This window comes from Hyalella azteca, unplaced genomic scaffold (genome assembly GCF_000764305.2).
Source record: "Hyalella azteca isolate HAZT.00-mixed unplaced genomic scaffold, Hazt_2.0.2 contig3758, whole genome shotgun sequence".
Taxonomy (NCBI): domain Eukaryota; kingdom Metazoa; phylum Arthropoda; class Malacostraca; order Amphipoda; family Hyalellidae; genus Hyalella; species Hyalella azteca.
The window spans coordinates 204968-226287 of record NW_025933995.1 but is presented as its reverse complement, the minus strand read 5'-3'; the positions used below and the strand labels follow the sequence as shown (position 1 = coordinate 226287).

General features: G+C 39.9%; 1 protein-coding gene across 3 annotated transcripts in view; it reads right to left on the bottom strand.

Moving 5' to 3' along the window:
• Nucleotides 1–3037: 3037 nt before the first annotated feature.
• LOC108676370 (plexin A3) overlaps nt 3038–21320 on the bottom strand; it is a 166663-nt gene continuing 148380 nt past the window's right edge. For 2 of the 3 annotated variants that reach the window (XM_018164434.2, XM_047879757.1), the window contains exons 5-22: nt 20517–20747; nt 19919–20081; nt 19361–19569; nt 18574–18699; nt 18048–18249; nt 17442–17672; nt 16781–16944; nt 15937–16121; nt 15258–15435; nt 14585–14704; nt 13593–14280; nt 12533–13360; nt 11899–12215; nt 11252–11383; nt 9728–9976; nt 9354–9522; nt 8982–9127; nt 3038–8576 (exon numbers count right to left, since the gene is read on the bottom strand). In XM_018164434.2, the coding sequence (XP_018019923.1) occupies nt 8409–8576; nt 8982–9127; nt 9354–9522; nt 9728–9976; nt 11252–11383; nt 11899–12215; nt 12533–13360; nt 13593–14280; nt 14585–14704; nt 15258–15435; nt 15937–16121; nt 16781–16944; nt 17442–17672; nt 18048–18249; nt 18574–18699; nt 19361–19569; nt 19919–20081; nt 20517–20747 (4506 nt within the window). In that variant the 3' untranslated portion in view covers nt 3038–8408. The remainder of the gene's footprint in view (nt 8577–8981; nt 9128–9353; nt 9523–9727; nt 9977–11251; nt 11384–11898; nt 12216–12532; nt 13361–13592; nt 14281–14584; nt 14705–15257; nt 15436–15936; nt 16122–16780; nt 16945–17441; nt 17673–18047; nt 18250–18573; nt 18700–19360; nt 19570–19918; nt 20082–20516; nt 20748–21320) is intronic. The other variant, XM_018164436.2, reaches the window with a different exon arrangement.

The following is a 21320-nucleotide window of genomic DNA, read 5'->3' as shown; positions in this document are numbered from 1 at the left end:
ATTAACGAGTTAATTAGACAATAAATTTTAACAAATGCAAGATTTGTCTATATGATCTGGTGTGAGAATCTACAAGCTCTTGCTCTCTACGCACCTTGGCTACACCGGGTAAGCAACCGCCTTAATTAAAAGGTCACGTGAGCCTAACAGTCCTATATAGCATACAATCCAGGTTCTTTGTTCCTACTTTTTAGCCTTACATTTTTATCCGCCGGCTCTTCTAACTTCAATCTTGACGCGGACGACAGTCGTGGAAGATTTTAACTTGAATAAAAGTGCATGGTCGACTGCCTTCAATTTACCAAGTCTATTCAATTTAATCTCCCTATTTTTACTGACCTTTCAATAAATAAGGCAATGATTCCCTTAAAAAATATGCAATGATATACTTTGAACTTGATGATTGTAGCTGGAACTGAAATTAACTTCCTGCACCAGAGCAATTTCTGTAACTGCTTTTACCTAACTTTAGACCATATTTATCTCAACATCGTCGGTGAATAAAATTATATTATTGTGCAATTATATAAATGTTTGATTAACAAATATTATATAGTCAATAATTATTAAAATTATTATTCCTGTAATAGTTATGTAGTTATGTAGTAAGGAGTTGTGTAAACTCGTGAAATACTTTGTCAAATTTTTCTAAATATCTTTTGGGTGTAAAAATTAGAATTTGTTTTAGAGAAAACACTACAAGGCATCTCTATCTAGCCTCTGCCAGTCCTCAGTCCTGACCTCAGTGTCTCTTCTAAGCCAGTTTTGTATGCCGTCGTGTTAACCACCACTAGCTTCTTCGCTAGCTTTGGAGATTAAAAAATGCGTCTGGGTAAAAACTGGCTTTTCCATTTCTTAACTAATTTGTTGGCTGCAAATAATACGTTTTTAATGCAGCCAACCGTATGTGTGTGATGTGCAAAATTGTTCATGCCTCGGTGTGTGCGTAAGGCACTTTAAAATTTTCTTATTCTTACAATTGGTTCCAACATTTGTTTGAAATTAATATCCTTGTAAAGTATTATTCTCTCCCAAACTGGACTTATGTGAGTCATGATGATTAGGTGCATGATCAAGATAATGATGCTCTCATTATGATTTTTTTGCGAACCCCGTGACTATTCCTGGCAATGGGAAAGCTGGAAAGGCAATACTTACTACAAAGCAATTTTTAGCCGTTGAATTTTCTTAATCTGTTATTTGGCTCTCCGGAACAGTGAAATTAACATTTTCAGCTCATGAAGTTAGAATGTTCAGTTTAGAACATAAAAAGTTATGAAATGAATTGTTGATTTTAAATAAGGATATATTATTATCATAGTTCCCCCCCCCCCCAAAAAAAAATTATAATGTTCATAAAAAGCCTTTGAATCAAGTTGAGATACATTTTTATTGCGCATATAATTAGTTGGAAAATTTAAAACTTTTTCATAAATTTTAGCAATGAAACTATGACTGAAAAACTTTTTAAAAGTCCTACTTCTCATGTTGTCTTCAGATTTTTGTTTACTTTCCACAAAATTTTTCTGAACAAAATGTGCATATGGTCCCGTATTCAGCAAAGTGATGAAGGTGTCAAAGCAGAGATTTTTTTAGACTCGTCCTCAAATTCCATTTTGAGTCCTATAAGTAGATGGTTGACCAGTAAATATCATGGACACCAACATTATCATACATATGATATTGGCTTGATATTTTAGTAATAGAGGAAATTAAAAATGAACACATTCTAAAAAATCTATGGTTTGACACTAGGCGGCGTATTGTGTTTACATGTGTGAATAAAGTTGTGAATACTCTTTTAAGGTCGTGTTTCAATGTTCAGCATAAAAATCTATGGTTTGACACTAGGCGGCATATTGTGTTTACATGTGTGAATAAAGTTGTGAATACTCTTTTAAGGTCGTGTTTCAATGTTCAGCAACATCCGCCCCTCTAGGCAGTTATTGCAGGATTCCAATTTCGTTCACCTGTCTTGAGCAACAGATGTTGCTGAACATCTCTTCAAACTTCGCTCCCAGCAGTTTGGACATACTTTGGTCATCTCGAATGAGGACGTTATCATTTTTAGAGGCCTCTGTGACCCTGATTTTGGCTATTGACAGGGCATATTTATAGCGCATATACCCACCACTCGCGCTCCTTCAGGTGTAGTTCAATTTCCGTAAACGAACCAGCCTCCACCTCTCTATAGCTCTGGAGGCGACTGCCATCTTCTTTTCGAACATACCGTATTTGTTTTCTCATCAAGATTAGCCGGTCTCTTCGAATAAGGTTTTGTTATGGACTCGTTCTTCCCGAGCGATAGACGCGTGCACACCTGCAATATTACTTCGCATAGCTTGTTGTACATTGCTTCAGCATTTAACTCGTGTAACTCAACTCTCCAGTCGACTTCTAGGAGTTCGTTCCCAATGGCCTCCCAGTCCGTTCAACGAAGGTGAAAATGTAGCCCAGCCAGGCCCTCTCAAGATGTAGCTCTCGGCTGGTTCCCAATTTCAACCCTTTTCCACTAATAGTTGGTCAGACATTGTGGTCTCATCGGCTTGAACACCGGTCACCAGTTTTTAATTGATAGTGAATAATTGATTCGGAATATTGTGTTCTCTTGTTGGCATCTACACCTGTTGACTTAGCAAGATTCCACGCAAAAAAAAAAAATAAATAAATAAAAAATAAAAAAAATTCCACGCAATGTAGGCTGTCAAAGATCGGAAACCATGAAGCCAGAGCCTAGTGCTTTCTTGTACATTGTATGCACAATTTACATATGGATAAAAAAATGGGCAAGCGGTAACCCCAAGCTCAAAGAAGTTGGCGTTGCAGGCCTAGTCTGGATATAGAGCCACGCAGTGTAGCGTGAGTGAGATCCTTAACTTTCAAATTTACGACGGAGCGACCTACATATCTACTTCAGTTTTACGTGTATTACTCTGTCATAATGACCAAGGGACATGATTTAATATCTATTCATAGAATAGAACCAGATTCTGCCCAATGATCATGATACAAGGTGAGGAGAAAATAAACACGCGAGGGTATTACAGTGAAAAAGTTTATTTATCCATTTATATGAAACACAGATATGACAAACATACAAGGTGCGGGCCTGTACAGCTGTGATTAGGGACAGTAACGCAACAGTAACATTTCACTGTTGAGCCGTGAAACTAAGGGCGTATGTTAAATTTTCACCAGAACACTGGGTTCAACCCAGAGAACAAAAATTAAGTCGAAAGAGGACCGTGTTTGTAGCTCGAGTGCGGAAAATTTGAAGATGTCGATAAACCACGATTCGGGATTATAAGAAATTATCTACGGACGCGAGTGTGGATAACTTAAATATCATCAGTCCATTCGAATGCACAAAATTATTATTCCTTATAAATATTAATCTCGCGCTTTAAATAACTACAGATGATCATTATTCTGTTACGGGAATTACGGCACGGCGAGAGAATATAGCATTCATAGCAGGATAACTATTGAGAGACTCCAAAGGACAGACAGACGATGTATAGATCAGGAATGTACAGGTTCAGAAAATCCATTAACTGCTAATTCCATTGAAAGCAACAATAAAGTTTAGCGGCAACGAGTTTCGAAGTCTACAGAGAATAGAAAGGGCATTACTGTACCAACAAACGATGAACCCATCAGGTTCATCATTATTCAAGCAATAAATTCGGTACAAACGAGGGACATTTCACATTTGGGATAAGGAGTTCATTAAATCAGCTCAATTATTTTTTGTAAAATTACGTACAGAACTAAAACGTCGAATGCTTAGCTGCAGTACCGGGTGAAGCTATAAAGAAAACTGAATCGAAGAGGGAAAATAGAGCAAAATTGGAAAGGGATGCACAGAGCTGGCATAATTAATGGCTATGACACTGGCTAGCTTCACGTATTGTAACACCATAAAAAATGCCTTAAACCATTCCTGTCAAAGGAAGAATGGCTTGATACTTGAAGACATGGTACGCGATAGTAATGAATATTACTAATATTATTACTCCTAGAATAATATTTACACAATCAGACACGCCGTACCTACCACGACCCTTCACTTCATATGCCTGCACTCATTTAACACTAAAGATTGGCCTCACAAGAATTAGAAAAGAAAAATGCAAGTCAATATAGGCAACGAGTGTTTCTCATTCGAGAGATAAGAACCTCGCATTAAGAATACAACATAGATTTTGTCTTGTAAAGAAAAAGAACAACGTTTGAAAGTGTGCCAAATAAATTTTGATAAAACTGTTACCTCACGAGATGCCGGTCATTGAGATAATTCGACGCGATGAGAGATTATTCTAAAATTACAAGTGTAGTTTAACGACAGTACTAATCTTCTAGATTGAAAGCCAAGGTTTGCCATAACTTAATTCATGCTTTGGTTTCAGGTTTAGAATGTATTGTTCAATCGATGAGATATTTCAGTCCCCCAGCCTCACGGGTCGTGGCCACTTTTCTGTCATTCAATTGATTATTTAAACGCTATGTAGTTTTTTCACCTAATATGATACAAAGAAACTATACACAAAATAATGTACATAAACGGTTAAAATCGTAGAAATATTCAGTAAATATATGGTTTACGAAGATTGAAATTGGAATTTCTGTATAACCGTCATTCGGGTGTGAGCGACATGAAGGCTTACAGTTAAAAACAATCGCAATAATTAAGTATATATAAATAATGTAAGGCTCACAAGATAAAAAAAATATTTACTACAGCCGACAAAGACATCAAGATAAAGCGGTTAGATCCAAGCCATTACTGTTTGAAAAATTTCCCGAAATTTTGTAGGAATATAATTATGAATAAGACGACGCATCCGTCGGCACAAGAAATGCAGGGTTTAGCTATTTACTGCGAGGGCAGCTTGTTCGAGCAGGTCTCGCTAATGTGAGTATTCTGCATATGATTTATTTTATACAAGAGTAAAGCACATAAAGATATCAGATAATCCACAAGATCAGACATCACAAAATAATATAAAAACAATCAACAGAAAGAATGACTAACCTGTACACACGAGTACAACAACTCAACACAATCGAGTACATCGAGATGGAAAATAAAATTATTAAGAACGCGATAAATAATCAATTATTTCTACATGCAAGCTAAAAACCGCGAAGTGAAACAAGTTTCTACAGCGACGGACAATAACACAAACTCTTTTCGATTTTATGAAGCGGCAGAGACTCGTGTACAGTAACAACTTTCCCAAAAATAACATCAGTGGAGTAGCAAACATTGTCACCAGACCGATCTTCTTGGGGCGAAACGAAAATTTCGGTCCGCATAATTTTAGATTTTGGTAAACTAATTAAATGCTGAAAGAAAGAAAGTCTTTGGACATAGATTAAAAAATAATTTAAGAGGAATGAGATACGTACAAGTGCGAAGCACCAACAGCGTTACCGTAGTTGTCAAGAAGTTGAGTGTTCAAAAGTACGAGAGTCGCTCAGGTACAGTTTATCTTTCAAGAACATCGAATTATTGAATTATTCTTTCTATCGTTACAGCGTATTTATGTTTGTCGATAAAAGGCTTTTCGGAGGAGATCCACTGCGATCAAAATACCGAGTAATTTTGATCAAAAACAAATAATGGCTATATACGTATTCAAAAGCGCATGTAGTGACATGTGCTTTAAAGGAGAGGTAGTGACATGTAATGACGTAGATCAGAACGCAGTTAAGAAACTGAATGAACTTCGGGTAACAATGAACAGATTCAGATGTTACCATTTGAATGAACAGATGGTAACAGAAATACAAAAAAGGTCAACGATAAAATAATAAATACCAAGACATCTGCAATAGCGTTCTTAGAGGATTCAAATGAGTATTACACGCAATGAACGATTGAGCAAACGACTGACGATGGAATTAAAAGCTGAGGCTAGCGTCAAAATCACTGCACACCCAATGGAAGCTGACGGATGATTAACAAATCTTAGTAAGGCCTTGATACGAGACATCGAAGAAAACGAATAGAATGCAGCCAGGCATCCGAACCTCGAACGAATGACAAGTGACGAAAGGTGTCAATACTGCTGAGAATTTCAATGGGAAACTGTAGCCATATTGCAGATCAGTATCCGACTCGGGTGAAAACCTATCAAGCTGAACCATTATAATCCGTACCTAATTAATAGTAATACTTTTACATTAATCTTTTCTAAACCTGCTTCCAACGAATAATACTTGAAATGTGTTTGCCATAATATTTATAAAGACACGGACTAACGTCAGAAGCTTAAACATTTACACATGATGACACGTACAGATTGTTAAGATAGCAGCTATTGCGTAACAATACCAAGCAGATACACGGGCAGGCGCGAATACAGGCTGATATGACACGACTGTGTTAAGTCTTCAGAGCTTATGATGGTTAGCAGTTATACCGCACTACTGGCTAAAACACTCACGGTAATTGTACACGAGTACGACCGCTGCAGTGCTATACTCTGGGCACAATGTTATATGTTGAGTAAATTTCAGCAAAAGATTAAACACACTCGATGATACCGAAGAGTGATACAGTACCGCATCTTAACAAGCCGAACATTAATATAGTACTTAATGTGCTGAACGGCTCAGCCAGGAATAAGCGCTGCTCAATTATTGAAGTCAAGACCCCACGTGCAGTTTTACTTTTGCGGATTTTATGAAGCTTTAGCACACTCGTCATTTACCGCTATAAAGAACAAAATTCTTCACTTGAGCAGACTATGCTAAGTTGAACAGGCTATTTCGTAACCCTGATATTTCTCTAATTGGGACAAAAATATCATGACTAATATTTTGCAGTTTAGCCTTGCCTGTTGCCTCCCGTGACCAAGTCAGGTCGTCATTGTAATATAAAAAAATAATTGACAGTGATCACTTATCTACTCGCTAAAATATCCTTACTAAAAAGCTTACACACCGAATAGTCGGAATTATCACAATGAAACGCTGAAACTTAAACATATGATCTGCGCACACTGTCGAAGAACATAAGCGACAGGGTTTGTGAGCAGGGAAGAGGTTCACTACAGTACTATCATCGTCAAGAGTTTCGAAAAGAACTCTCTTAAACAGTCTGATTCAAAAAGAAGTATTTTCATGCCGCAGGCGAACTTTTGTTGTATCAGAAATCGATTTAAATTTCATGCTAAATATCGAACTCACATTCGCGCAGTTAAAAGAATGAGAGGCTGATTAATTTGAGATTGAAGCTATCATACTTTTAACGATGCATAATCTTCTTAAAATCTGACTACGTTTGGGCAAGTTATTTTTCCACAATGCACTTTCTAGAGATCAAATTCTACTAGACTTATTAATTGAGATCTAGGATGGATCGGTCTGAGAAATGCATCAGAAATTTAGAATGAATGCAAACATGCGCTGATGAACACTAGACACCAGGCAAGTGACGTTGAAACAACGCTTAATTAATATTGATTCGACCGAACAACGTCTCATTCAACGTTGATCAAAGGTTATATGTCTAGTAGGGTATGTTTTCCTTTACTGAGAGACTTTTTCCATCGCTTTACATCAAGTTAACATTGTTTATAAAGAAACTTTATAATGCCAAAGTGTATCAAGAATTATGAAATTGGAAGATAATGATCCGGGAGCATTTACCTAAAATCCTTGCTGGATCAAGCACCAAAATCTAACGGGTGGTAGATGACGGCTTTTCGCTTGATCTCCATAGTTTGCAGCCTGCATCATAATCTTCGGAGTATAATGGTGGGAATTTCTTACTAGAGACTCACGTCGCAACCCGTGATAGTTGACACGGTTGAACTTCAGGTAAAGTGCGGCTCTTCATATTCGAACTCATAAACATCAGGACCAGGTCTGTTATTGTAGTGTGGATGTGTGGGGAACGGAGCTGGCGACAACCTAGGCCCATGATGAGGCACTCCATACAAATACATGTCCCCACTTTCCATGCCCGGCCCACCGGCGCCCACTCCGCTGCCACTGTGATCACCACCATTCAAGTCAACCATATTGTCCATTGGACCGCCGGGTCCATCATGGCCCCTCATGAAAAAGGCTGTCTCCAGTTGGGACTGGTAATGCGGAGGTAGCTGGTGAGGAGGAGGTCCAACAGGCACAGGGGGAGCGTAGTGATGAGTGGGGGAATGTTGGCCTCCACTTCCAGCATGCGAGGCGTTAGCAAGAGTGTGGGAAGAATAATGTCGGGTGGGTGAGTGTTGGTGGTTGTTAGGAGCGTTGGGGTTGTGGGTAGGGTAATGCCTAGTTGGGGAATGATGCTGGTTGTTGGATGGGATCATCCCAGCAGGGCTGCTGTACAGACGAGATGGGGAAGAAGGAGGAGCCGGTTCAGGAGGAGGATTGGAAGGCTGGGCAGGGGCGTCTTGTCAGTCGTTGGACATGATGTTGTGTATCTGCTCGAGCTTATAAGCGAGTCGCTGCTTAGTTGAGAATTCGTCTTCTTCGAGGGCTAGGATGAGCTGGTCGTTGTACTTGAAGGCGTAGCCATAGAGCTCGGCTAGCGCTGCCATCGTGTTGAACTCCGACGCGTGCATCTGATCACATAATTAAAAAATTACATACTTACACACAATGTAGAACAAACGAAGTAACATGAATAGAATCTTCTGCATCCAATAATGGACATTTAATTCCAATGGATCAAATTGCAATTATTGTAATTAAATATAATAATATAAGTTTTATTAATAAATAATAATGATAGTAATAATAATATAATAATAATTTAATATAATATAAGTTTTTTCACTGGACTTTTACTGTTGCTACTGTCTTTCTTATCTGGATAATGCATACCCTATTCGTAAGAGTTTTCATATATGATCGAAGCATCCATATCACTGCGATAAATTATCTCATTAGAATCTATCCACGATTGTATTAGTGAAAATAAATGCTCCAAGAGCAAAAAATTAGCATTAGACCAAACGGACACTGACTCTGCTTTCTTCAGCCAGCATGGCGTTCATGTCCTGGTCGGAGATGGGCTGCATCATCTTAATGTCGCTGTAGTAGCGGTCCACCCACTCCTTGTAGATGGGGATGTCTTTGGCGTACAGCAGCTTAGAGCTCGGAGAATCTTTACCTGCAAATGCATCAATGTATTAAAACGACGGAATTTAACTAAAATCCCCTGTTATTGGTACAAATTATTATTACTACCGGTATTGTGATATAGTAATTATAAGTAGTAGTTGAGAACATATATGCTACCATGTTGCATTTTACTATGAAATCATCAAAGCAACAGTAATAAAGATTTACTAATCAGACATTGCTTTTGGCTAATCAGCAGCAGTTGCTAACTTTACCTAATCTGTGATCGGACGTTGAGCAAGAATCCATGAAAGTCTGTGCCACAACAGAGAGGCAAGCATCGACGATGTTCGACTTGTGAATGTCGAAGACGAAATTGGGATTTTTTATGAGGTTGACCCAGAACCGCAACGGTAAGCTGTTACTCTTCCACGTGTGAACAACCTGGAACACAACCAAATTATCAGCTCCATTGCTCAAGTTGAAAACATTTTGAACAGCATATGATTAGGAAGCGTCAAGTTGTAAAACAAGATACATACAAAAAGTTTTATGGAAAAAAGCAATGATTTGGGCTTACAGGTTAATAAACCACAGATAACTCTTCATGATGAGTATGCACAAACAAAGAAGTGGTGAAAATAATCACCTCAGGGTCTGTGATGCCGTGCTGCAGGGCTTGATCATCCAGGAAATCGAACATATACTTAATGGCTAATGGCAAAGCTGAGCCCCGGTGGGCGATGCTGAATATCGTCTCAAATAGATCGTCGACAAATTTCTGCAGGGTGAGTTTGGTTGAGAGGAGACGAGTGAGGTAAATTTCAGAGACCATTTTGTTGGAGCGCTGCTCGCCTTCGCGTTGTTCTGTCTCTTGCTGCCGCACCAAATGCCACACCTGCACAGCGCCACGGAATAAAAATTTGAATATAATGAAAAACTTAATATAAAAATATAAACCCGATGGAAAATCAAAATAATTTAATGGAAAACAAATGAAATTATTCAAGCCAAAACTCACAAAAAATGATGTACACAGTCACACAACTATTATACATGGGGTATAAATGAGTCGGGATAGTACAGTTAGTATAATAGCAAGCCTTGTATCGCGCTCTACATTTAGCATCTGATTAATGCGATAAAAGAACAACATTTGAAGCCTCGCTGGTTGAGAATGCTAGAGACGTTACTTGTTTTACCTTAGAAACGAACTAATTTTTATAAAACAAAGAAGTGCATAACAATGGAACACAAAGAATAAACTTTAAAAAAATAAGCAGAAGGAGTTAGAAGCAAGAATGTCACGATGACAAGTTCACACATTTAGTCTCAGCGGGCAATCGCGTAGAACAGGTTGGGTCTATAAAACGACCTCTGTGAGGTGTGAATATATGCTTGTCTGGAATTGCTAGTAAGCATTGACAGCTTTCAGCACGTAATTACGTTCCATGGTAAGAGCATCCGGCACCGAACTTTGGCTTACAAAAGCGCAAGGAAATAAACTTAACGAAGATTAGCTTATTTAGTACGCCTTGTAGATCTGAAAACAAAGAACTCACATACTGTACTTCTGAAAGAAACACGAAATAAGTGAATGAACAGTGTAGAAGGGAATGAATGCGATGATCAATTAGTTGAATAATGTTAATAGAATGAATGTTTTGATGCTTTGCTTTATTAACTTGCCTAAAATTGGAGACACATATAGTGCATTCTAGTAGATTTTTAAAGAATGTTAGAGAAATGAAGAGATACTGCCATGAACGGATATTATTTTGAGAAACTAGAGAGGGCGCGATAATAAAAAATTCAAAGTGAGAAACAAACGAAATTATACTTGGGATTGTTGGATTTGTTGTACACATAAAACTCAAAGTCAGAAACCAAAAGAGTGATTTTTGTGGTCCACAGAACACCGATAAAATCGTGAAGCGAGTGTTTTACGAACACATCGCAGAAACTGTGGCTACAGTGCAACGTATTGCTGAAATTTGATACTCCTTGACTACAAGAAGACTAGATAGAGTGAGCCAGAGCGTGAACGCGTGAGTCCCAGAGGCAGGCGTTAGTCAAGATACGTGAGAAGAGCGAACACCACTCGAGTTAGGATAAACCAAACAGTGAACGAGCTCACTTGCTATTAAAATGAACGCAAGTGTGTAATTTTAACCTTATTATTTCTGCAGTTGTTATCAAAGGACTGCGTGTCCCTCTGTCTTTGCTGGAAGGCAGGATGTAAGAAGGTCGTGTCATCTGCAAAAGTAGAGCCCTTCGGCGACCTGACGCGACTGTAACTGAAATTCTAAGGAGAGACCGAGGCACCACGTCAACAAAATCAACAGCAAAAAACAAAATTTATATGCATAAATCAACATAATCTATAAACAAAACGTAAATAAACGATTCATGTAATTTCAGAGAACAAAATCATAAACGAGATAAAGCAGCATGAAAAAACTGAAAGGGATTTTATAATTTCATTCAGTGAAATGCTTTAGAACGCACGATAATAATCATTCAGGTATCATGCATTGAATCAAATTTAAACATTCGACACGGGGAACGCCGGGTCTCTTTCCTTTCAGCTAACCAGGAACTGCAACAAAATTTATTTCATGTCGGGCACATGTTCCAAAAATCAGGCATAATGACCCATGTGTTTCAAGTTTCATAAATCCGATAAAAAAATTAAACCAAAGTCTAATATGACAATGTTCGTCAATTATACACCTTAGCAATCAAGTATCAAGTTCATATACATCTCACTTTAGGATTGTAAGGAGGATTTTCGAAGTGGTATGAATAAATTGAGCTCACTTTGACTCCAGCGTCGTTGTCATGGTTAAGAGGAGACGTAGCCCGAGATAGAGGAGGGCTGGCCGAGCTAAATTTACTGAGATTAAGAGTCTCGTATTTCTGGTGCTGCTGGGACTGATGGTTGTGGTGCTGGTTCTGGTGGTGAGACTTGTCCGACTTATCCGAGAGCATTGACATGTAGTTATAGAGGGATGACTGTTTCGGGATAAGTGTGAGCTGTGCCATATCGGGCACGTTGTAATGAGAGAGCGTGTTGAGACGCTTCCAGCCGCTCTCCGCCCGTGTAGTGCTGTCTTCGTCGTACAGGATCAGTCGACCTGCACAAGATAAAATATATTCAATTTATGTTTTGTGCCAATTGAACAGGCATGGCATGTGAGCAATGACATTATAATTTTACGTACTACCTACGCCAGAGAACATCGCCGAATTAGTAAAAATGAACATTAGCAACTATAATTGACAGTAAAATATGCTAAGAAAACTAGGATGCGAAAACTTGGGAGAATGATGATTATGTTACATAATAATGTGAATTTGAAATAGAATAATATCATTCACTTTATGGCTATTTAAATTTTTTCAAAGCATTAGGAAATTAGATGCCGAGTGTGTATTAGAAGGAAAATCTCACCCGAGGTGCCAGTCCTCCACTCGAGGTCGAGCTCGTCTCGCCAGGGGCGGTGGGAGTAAGGGTAGTATCGGTAGATTGCATCCAGGGCCTTCTCCTTCACCTGACTAATGGTATCGCAGTCAAGCACCTTCACTGGAGTCTCTCCGCCCTCAACAGTGCCGTCACCACCTCCACCGAGGTATATTTGGCACATGGATACTTCTACGGTCATCTCCTTGTACTCGATACTCTGGCGGATAAGCTTCTCTTCAGAAAGCGAGTATCGCGCTTCACTAAATACGGCATCTACAGGCCCCTTGTCCACCTGTTGTTTGATGGCCCTGAAGAGCATGTAAAGAGGCTCGCCCGCACATTCCTTCAGGAATTTGTAAAGCAGGAAAGTGAACCAGGACGAGAGCATTTTTTCAGCAACGCTCTCAGTCCGGCGGAAAAGAAGTTTCGGGTGAATTTTGCCATCAATGCAACGTTCAATAAGCTCGGCTAGTAAAGTTTTCAGGATGTCAGAGCAATATTCCATCTTGCCTTGCAAAGCCACCATAATGAGGGAAGCGACATTGACACGATCGCGCATAGAAAAATAGCGATTAGCTTCTAGAGTCCTGATGAACAGAAGTAAGAAAGTCTTGTTCAAGATAAGTTGGTTGAATATCTTGAGACCCTTTTCTTTTCTGTCCAAGTCGGGCCTTTCCATCTGAAGGACTGAAGTTTCATCCATGTTAGGGAAAAGGATCTTCATTGTGTAGAAGCGATAATCCAAGAAAGGTATTCCGCCAGCTCCTATCAGGTCACTCGTCAAGTCTGTCATTTCTGTCTGAAGCTCCGCGAAAGCTGGAAATGAGAGGCCGCCATTAAAAAACATTTCACACCAAAAACTTCTGAATATTTCATTGTCTGGCATCAATGAAACGCACTACTCAAATACAATAATAGATTTCGAAAGGAAAATCATCAATAATATACCTCAAGTTACTAATTATAAGCACATTATATTACAAATGAACTGGCACCAAATAGAGGAGTATAAATATTTGACTTCTAACGATTTTACAAATCCGCTTACCCTCTTTACACTCCGCGGCAACTCTCAATTCCAGGACATCCATTTGTTCTTGCATATTCTTGAGTACTCGCGAGTTTTGGTTACTCTTTTGACGGTAGACGATGAGACACACAATCAAGATGATGATGAGTACCACAGCGCCCACAGACAACCCGATAATGAGCTGCTGGTTGAAGGCTCCCACCTCAGACAGCCCTGAGTACTGCAGACGACCGATTCTATACTCAAGTTTGTTGCCTATTTTGACCACGACCAGAGGCAAGCCTGTGTCACTTTTATCGCCAGGTGCAGGGGACGGTTGCTCTTCTGGAGGTCTACACGTCAGTTGAGACCGCGACAACGAAGTTACGTTGCAGAACTCGTCTCCAATACGAACTTCTACATCAAGTTCTTGTGAGGCGCGATCCAAGTTCGCTCCGTTGATGGTCAAGTAGTCAGATTTATACTCTTTGACGGTGTCATCATCTTCCCCAAACGCGTAGTATTCTGGGTCTGGGAAGAGCGAGAAGTATTGCAGGCTGTTGTGGTTGTTTTGAGGCAGGTTGCGTACACTCGTGACGTTATCCATTATGAAGCCGTACATTAAATTCATGCCGTTGGTAGGGTCCAGCTCGCGTTCGCGCTCCGGAGGTATCAGGATCTCGGGAGTGCGGCACTCCATGCGGGTGTCATTCTTCACGAAGCAAGGCTGCAAGAAAATGTACAGAGGAACACCATTACGAGTTTTTTATGTGTACTATGAATTTCATTTTCACAGGCATGTTAACCATTTGATTTTACACAAACGTCCAGATAAATATTAAGACGAATAAGTTAAGCAGATTCTAGTATGGCCCTCAAGGAACATTAATCCAATCAGGCGTATGAAAACAAATTAATTTATTGTAAAATATCTTCGCTTCTCACAAACGGCCTTCAAGTGAAGACATTTCTATAGGAAAGACATTTCTCTGAAGTGATACATGAAAATATCATGCAGAGCTTCAACTTACACTGTTGAACTCGACGTCGTCGTACTCCACGTACATCTTGGGCTCAGCGATCACATCAAACCCTCGTCCGTCGACGGTGATGATAATCCCGCCGTTCGGTATACCGCGTGGCCCGTTGCGCTATAAATAATTTGAAAGTTATTAAAATTTGTCATTTACACCATAAAATCTTCATCAGTATTTTCAAAATTCTCAGTGAATGCTTTTTGATGAAGTCACATGTTGGAGGCCATGATGAGTGATCATCTGTGTAATAAAGAGATAATACTCGTGCTCTAAGAATACATGGTTAATTAATAATGAAAACATGAGAACGAATCTGACCTTCACCTAGGAGCATAATCAACTCATGAACCATAAAAAGTTAAAACAAATAATATATCCGATAAAACCACATGTTTTGTAGCACAAGTACTTTTAGCACAAGCACTACCTATATAGGTAGTACTTGTGCTAAAAGTACTTGTGCACACACATAAGTACTTGTGCACACACAAAAGTACTTGTGCACACACAAGTACTACCTATATCAGGTAGTACTACCACAAGTACTACCTATATCATTATCATAATATAGCATCATAATTATATGATTATATCATGATATATAAATTTGTACTATTATATATTCGTCACCAGTTACCCGATGTGCTAGAGACACACTATGACTCACCATTCCCGCAGCCTGGCCAGCTCTGCCGCTACGGACGCTCGTAATGACAGGATCATCAACGTAAGTAAAGCGCTGGCCTGCGAGCTCCCGCACGCCTTTGTCAAACCTCATGACCACGCTGCCCTGGTGCCTCTTGTGGCTTGCGCTCGTCCTGCACCACGCCACCGTGCTGTTCGACCTGTCACCAAGGCATTAGTTAAGAAGCGTTCGCAAGGAAGAATTATTGTTGTTTTTATGTTGATTTGAGAGAAGAAATGAGAGTATGTCAATGTTTAACCCTGGTGCTTCTTGTGGCTTGCGCTCGTCCTGCACCACGCTACTGTGCTGTTCGATCTGTCAGCATAGCATTGGTTAAGAAGAGTTCGCAAGGACGAAATTGGTTGTTGTACTTTTATTTAGATTTGAGAGAAGAAATGAATGTATGTCTATGTTTAAACCGATGATTTTGCAACAGAGCATAACAGGCAAAAATTGAATCTTTCCACCAATTGTTAAAGTAAAACGTACATCAAGAGATTATATCTTATGGTGGTAAAAACAATAAGAATTCCGACCATCTGAGAAGCTCGAAATCCTCACATTGAAAGGAGTGTAAATTACTTGAGGTCAAAAGCCATCTTGATGAATCAGCTATGAACGAATAGGCCTTCCTTTAGTGATTATAAATGAAGTGATTTACGTGATGATGTGGCACGGCAGTCCGGCGATGCTGGCTGTGATGTTGCTGCCGGCATTCATGTGCTCGCCGCTGATGTAGATCACAGTACCGCCGCTCAGCGGACCAGAGGTGGGAGTCACTGAAGTTATCTTCGGGTTCACGAACTTGTACTTGCCAGCTGACTCACCACGAAATTCTTTGGCAACCTAAACAGATAATGGACAAATTAATTCATTAGCTATTCTAAAGAAACGATCTAGTTTGAATGAAACCGACTCCTAACAACTCAATCAGTGCAAACCATTTAGTTACTTCAAAGAAAAACATAAGTTAATATAAGAGCTCTCGGTTGATTTTCACGAGTAAAATGATTCTATTTAGAATAACATCAAAAATATAGTCAGATGGTAGAACTCGGGTCGCTGTATATGATTGGCGCAATAAGGATGAACAATTAAGGCACAACTCGGTAACTAACAGAGCATTAATCAACCAAGCGACTAATGTAATTGGGTAAATTTGTTATATACCAAGAATAAGAATGGATAGCGTGAACATTAAAGTAAAGAAATTCAAACGGAAAATAAATGACAACTGCTTAAAACATATTTTTTTTCCACGAGAGAAAAAATAAAAAGCGAATAATTAATGTCGAACTTGATAACGAAGCTAAAAGCTACAACAAGCTACAGTAAATTGATGAGCAGTCAAGGAATAGAGCATGCAGAGCCAAAAGCAAATGATGCTCGTCGTTGAAGAGGAAGATAATTTTCATGTTTAATTTAGTGCGTACCATTCAAGGAATAGAGCAAGAAGCTCTATTATTCATAATTTTCATAATTTCCATGTTCAATTTACTGCGTACCATGACAACGACAGGTCCCTCCTTGTACTCGTCTATTCCGGGACTGTCGACCCTGCAGGTGACCTGCTCGGTGGGGACGTAGGTCTCCTGGAAGGGCTGGCACTGGATGCCGGCGATGGTGATGCCGTCGTAAATGTCGTTGAAATGCTTGCCCAAATTGATGCCTGCAAGAAATCACATACATAAGTTAACTCATTCACAACACAAGATTTTTTCGTAAGGCTATCAAATTCTCAATGGAAAAATAATGAAGAATTATTTGTGGCTATGAGACTAACAAGAATTTATAGGAATTATTCCTCGCCCTCAAACTGAGGGTCTTGCATTCAACCTCAGCTAAAAAATTGTCATTTGATATCAAATTCACGCAGTGGAGAAGAAGACGAATGACTTAAATAAACAATTGAATCGAATCGTGTTGTATCAGAATGGAAAAACTACCGTATCCCTCAAAAAGTTCACTCAAGTTGTGCAAAACGACTAGCTCAGATCAAGTGACTTGCTATTGTCTTGTTCATAAAAAGAACATTTTTTAAACATTGTTGGGAGAATTAATGTAACCTTATTAATCTCATTCTTCAAATTGGTACCGGTACGGGAATCTTAGCGCCATTTGTTGAATCCCGCAAAAGTCTGTGGAATTTTCACCCCCATGCCTCACCGTGAATTGTGACATTGGTGTCTCCCTCCCATGGCCCAGTCTCCGGATAAAAGGAAGTCACGTTGATGTTGGGACAAGTTTTGTCTCGTTGTAGCCAGGCAGATCCACCACTGCACTTGTCCGACACCATACAACGGCCCGTTGACTGGCACCAACCACACTGGTAACGCTCGGACAGCGATAGACACTGACCGCAGTTATCAGCCATCAGCTGACACTGGTACACCAACACTGCAAACGATAATTATATCAGTAATGAGGAAGTTCATTTAAATGTTGATATTTGCAATGATATCGAAATATACTCTCACAGAGTCTATAATGAGTAATTGAGATGGAAGGAAATTAGAGTAATTTTGAAGTCAAATCATGGTGAACACCACAGTAACTGAGCTTTACCTACTGTCAGAGTGAGGAATTTACGGAACACAGCAAGGAGGAACGATGATGACAATACAATTTTATTTTTAGAGAAAACTTTATAATAGAAGCAGCCACGCCAGCTTCTATTTGTATGAGCAAAGAAAATAATTAGTAAAATTCCAAACCTTGGGGAAAAACTAATTGCGACAAAAGTTTAAACCAAAGCCAAGATTAGCTTCTTACCATGGATATCGTCGGGGTTGTCTAGGGGCTTAGAGCCGCCCCAGATGACGGCGAAGCTGGCGTTGGTGGAGGGCGATGGTGTGGTGTATACGAACTCCATCTTATCGCAGTAGATGGTGTCACTCAGGAGCTTTGCTGTCACGCTCGTCACGCGGCCCTCGATGTTGAACTGACACACGAAGCGCGTCTGGGTGATGAATTGCTGCAACATAAACAAAGACAGTTATGGGAAGTGGCGCTAAGCTTCAGGCTCAAATAATAATGCCGAGATATTAGCACGTCATTCAAGAGAGTTTTGTGAATTGCGTTAAATAAGAGCCGAATGCATAACAGGCATATACGATTGCACAACTTAATGATGATGCTTTAGCGTCTTTCAACATTCAGCTAAACGAAGTGTCACACTAAATATCAATGGAATGATTAATTAACTGACATTCAAATGTAAAACTGCGGGATTAATTCGTATGTAAATTGAAAATAACTTCATTATATCTTAAAAACCAAAGAATGAGTCGTTACTCACAGCAATATTGTCGACTTTGACTTTAATGCTTTTTTCTGTGCCAGAAGAAACAAGGATTTCTTCGCTCTCGACCACGGTGATGCGGGGACAGAAGGTGGGCCCGCTCCTGATGCTTGGCCCCACGCGCTGTGTGTAGTAATTGAATAATTGTAGCATAAGGACGAGAACTGACAACCTTGAGCATAAGGACGAGAACTGACAACAAAACTTGCCAGTTGAGAAGCACAGCCTATGCTTTTACATAAATCATGCACAAGTAAGAGCATTTTTAGCGCATTTTCTCATTTACGGAAAAAAGGCGCTATTGTGCTCGTCATTTCCGTTTGTCTGTCCGTCCGTGACTCCACATTTTCGTTAACGAGAAAATGGGCTCTCTGTCATTTTCTGCAGTGAATACCGGTACTGAGTTATATTTTTCTGAAATACAATGATAAAAAATAGAGATAGACATGATCTAGTGCAGGCCTGCGGTTGTGCAGTGTGCAGTTAAGCTACGTTCAGGTGGTACACGTGACCAGGTGCCATACTTTCAAAACTCGCTAAGTGAACGTAAATACTTACGCTCTACTTTCTTGTCTATGATTGGTGAATTTGGCTTGAAAGACCGTCAATGATTGGCCGATGAACTTACGATCTCATAACTTTTTTTTTAAGTATATAGGGCCTGTACCTGAATTTAGCTTCCTACCATGAATATCGTTGGGGTTGTCAAGGGGCTTAGAGCCGCTCCAGATGAATATTGTCATGAATATTACCCTGAATATCGTCATGCGGTCGTCAAGATTACCTTGACGCCGTTAACGAGGACGTCGTTGCGGCAGTTCTCAGCAGAGTCGTGCGTGCATCTGTGCCCGTCCACGCACCAGTCGCAGGGAAAGTCAGAAGACACGCACTCGGTACACGAACTGTACGTGTTGCAGTCGAAGAACGTAAAGTTCGTTGACACGAACTCGGGGCCTTCCTCCTTACGCACCCACAGGTCGGCCGTGAAATGGTCTGAGGGAAGAAACTAAAACTTACTAAAGAAATAAAGAAATAACCACTTTGCGTGAATTTTGTTCATGCCATAAAGCATCTCTTCGAATGCCAACATCTGTTGAAAAAACCGCTCACATACGCTTCAATAGCACGATAAAATTGAGCTAAGAATCATTAATTGATAGAAGCGACACAGTGATCAATATTTTCAAAGGTAAAGATCAAGCATACATTCATAAATGAATAAGTTCATATTAATGTATAGGTACTGACGCTGCATTAATTGTTAATAGATATAAGCGACAGAATTATCAATATTTCCAAAGGTTAAGATATAGCATGCATTCATATATGTATAGGTACTGACGCTGGTTCTGAGGTATGTCAGGGAGCATGTCGTTGCGAGGTGTGGTGCACTGCACGCCCTGTGCGGTACGTTTGGCGGGCGTCGTCAGCACTTTGTTCATGGCCCGGAACACGCACTCCAGGGGCCCTTCTACTGATGGCAGGTTCTCGATGATCAAGTTCAGCTGCAATAGAAAATTAAAGTCAAATACCCACAGTCGTAGAGACCTTCATCTAAATAAGATTAAAACTAACTATATTGGCACCAGATTCAGGTTAGAAAATTGAACACTGCATTAGACTTCGTTGCATCATATATAATTTACCACAAAACGACGTCTTCCAAATTAAATATCAGACTGAAGTATCTAGTCCTAAAACCAATGAGCTCATTTCTGAGCGCCTGCCGAAATGAATGATACGAGATGTTAAGAAAAATTTCGCATGTTGGTTATTAAATTTTTTGCCTTTTTTGACGAAATAATTGTTCCTAAACAACCACTTCGAAAATATACGAGCATCAGCTAGAATGCGTATGGAGACAGCAATCATATTACAAAGTACGAAATCAAACTTGTTTGGCGTGCTCTAGCCTGACGGGATAGTAAAGTAAGGCTCACAGTTCTAGCGGTAGTTCTCTGGAGTTTGTCAGGGGAGACTTTAGCGATGGTGGTGCAGCGGCCGGTCTTGTAGCTGACCCAATGTTGAGGATCCTGCGTGGCATCTCGACAGTCGCGTCGCAAAGAACACTTGTTCTCCAGCGAGCACCAGCCACAGTACGGGTCTCGGGCGCCCAAGCATTGCTCGCACCCCTTGTAGATGCTGCACTCCTGGGCCTTCACTTTAGAGATCTGCACACGCGATATTTGCAGACGTAAAACGTGGTAACGTCCAGCATTATAATTAGACTTTACATTAGCGCTACCGTACCCGAGATCAAAATTTATGACGAGATTCTGATATGATAACCACCTATCTATCATCGAGAAAGAATGTACATAAATCTGCCAGAGATATTTTGCATCCTACAATGTATCTTTTTTTCAGTGAATATTTAAAAAAAATACTGAAGTTAGGAGCGAGAACTGAAGAGAATGCTAGGGTGAGGGAAGAGAGGAAGGGAGCGCTGAAGAGGGGACACAATGAAGAAGTCGTGTGAGGGGACCGAGGTCTGCTCATCAGGTAATTGTTAGTTAATGGAGGCAGCGAGGGAGAGACTGGCCGCGGCCATTCGTCCATAGGGGAGGAATAGGAATTGAAACCACCAGCTATACTGATTAATGCCCCATGACAGCAATATCACCGGCACAGTACAGCGATTTAAAACAGGAAGCAGACTTAGAAATACGCAAATTTATTAGATAAAAATACTGTCTTTAATAAAATAGCTTGATGACACGTTTTTTTCATGATGCGATATTCAC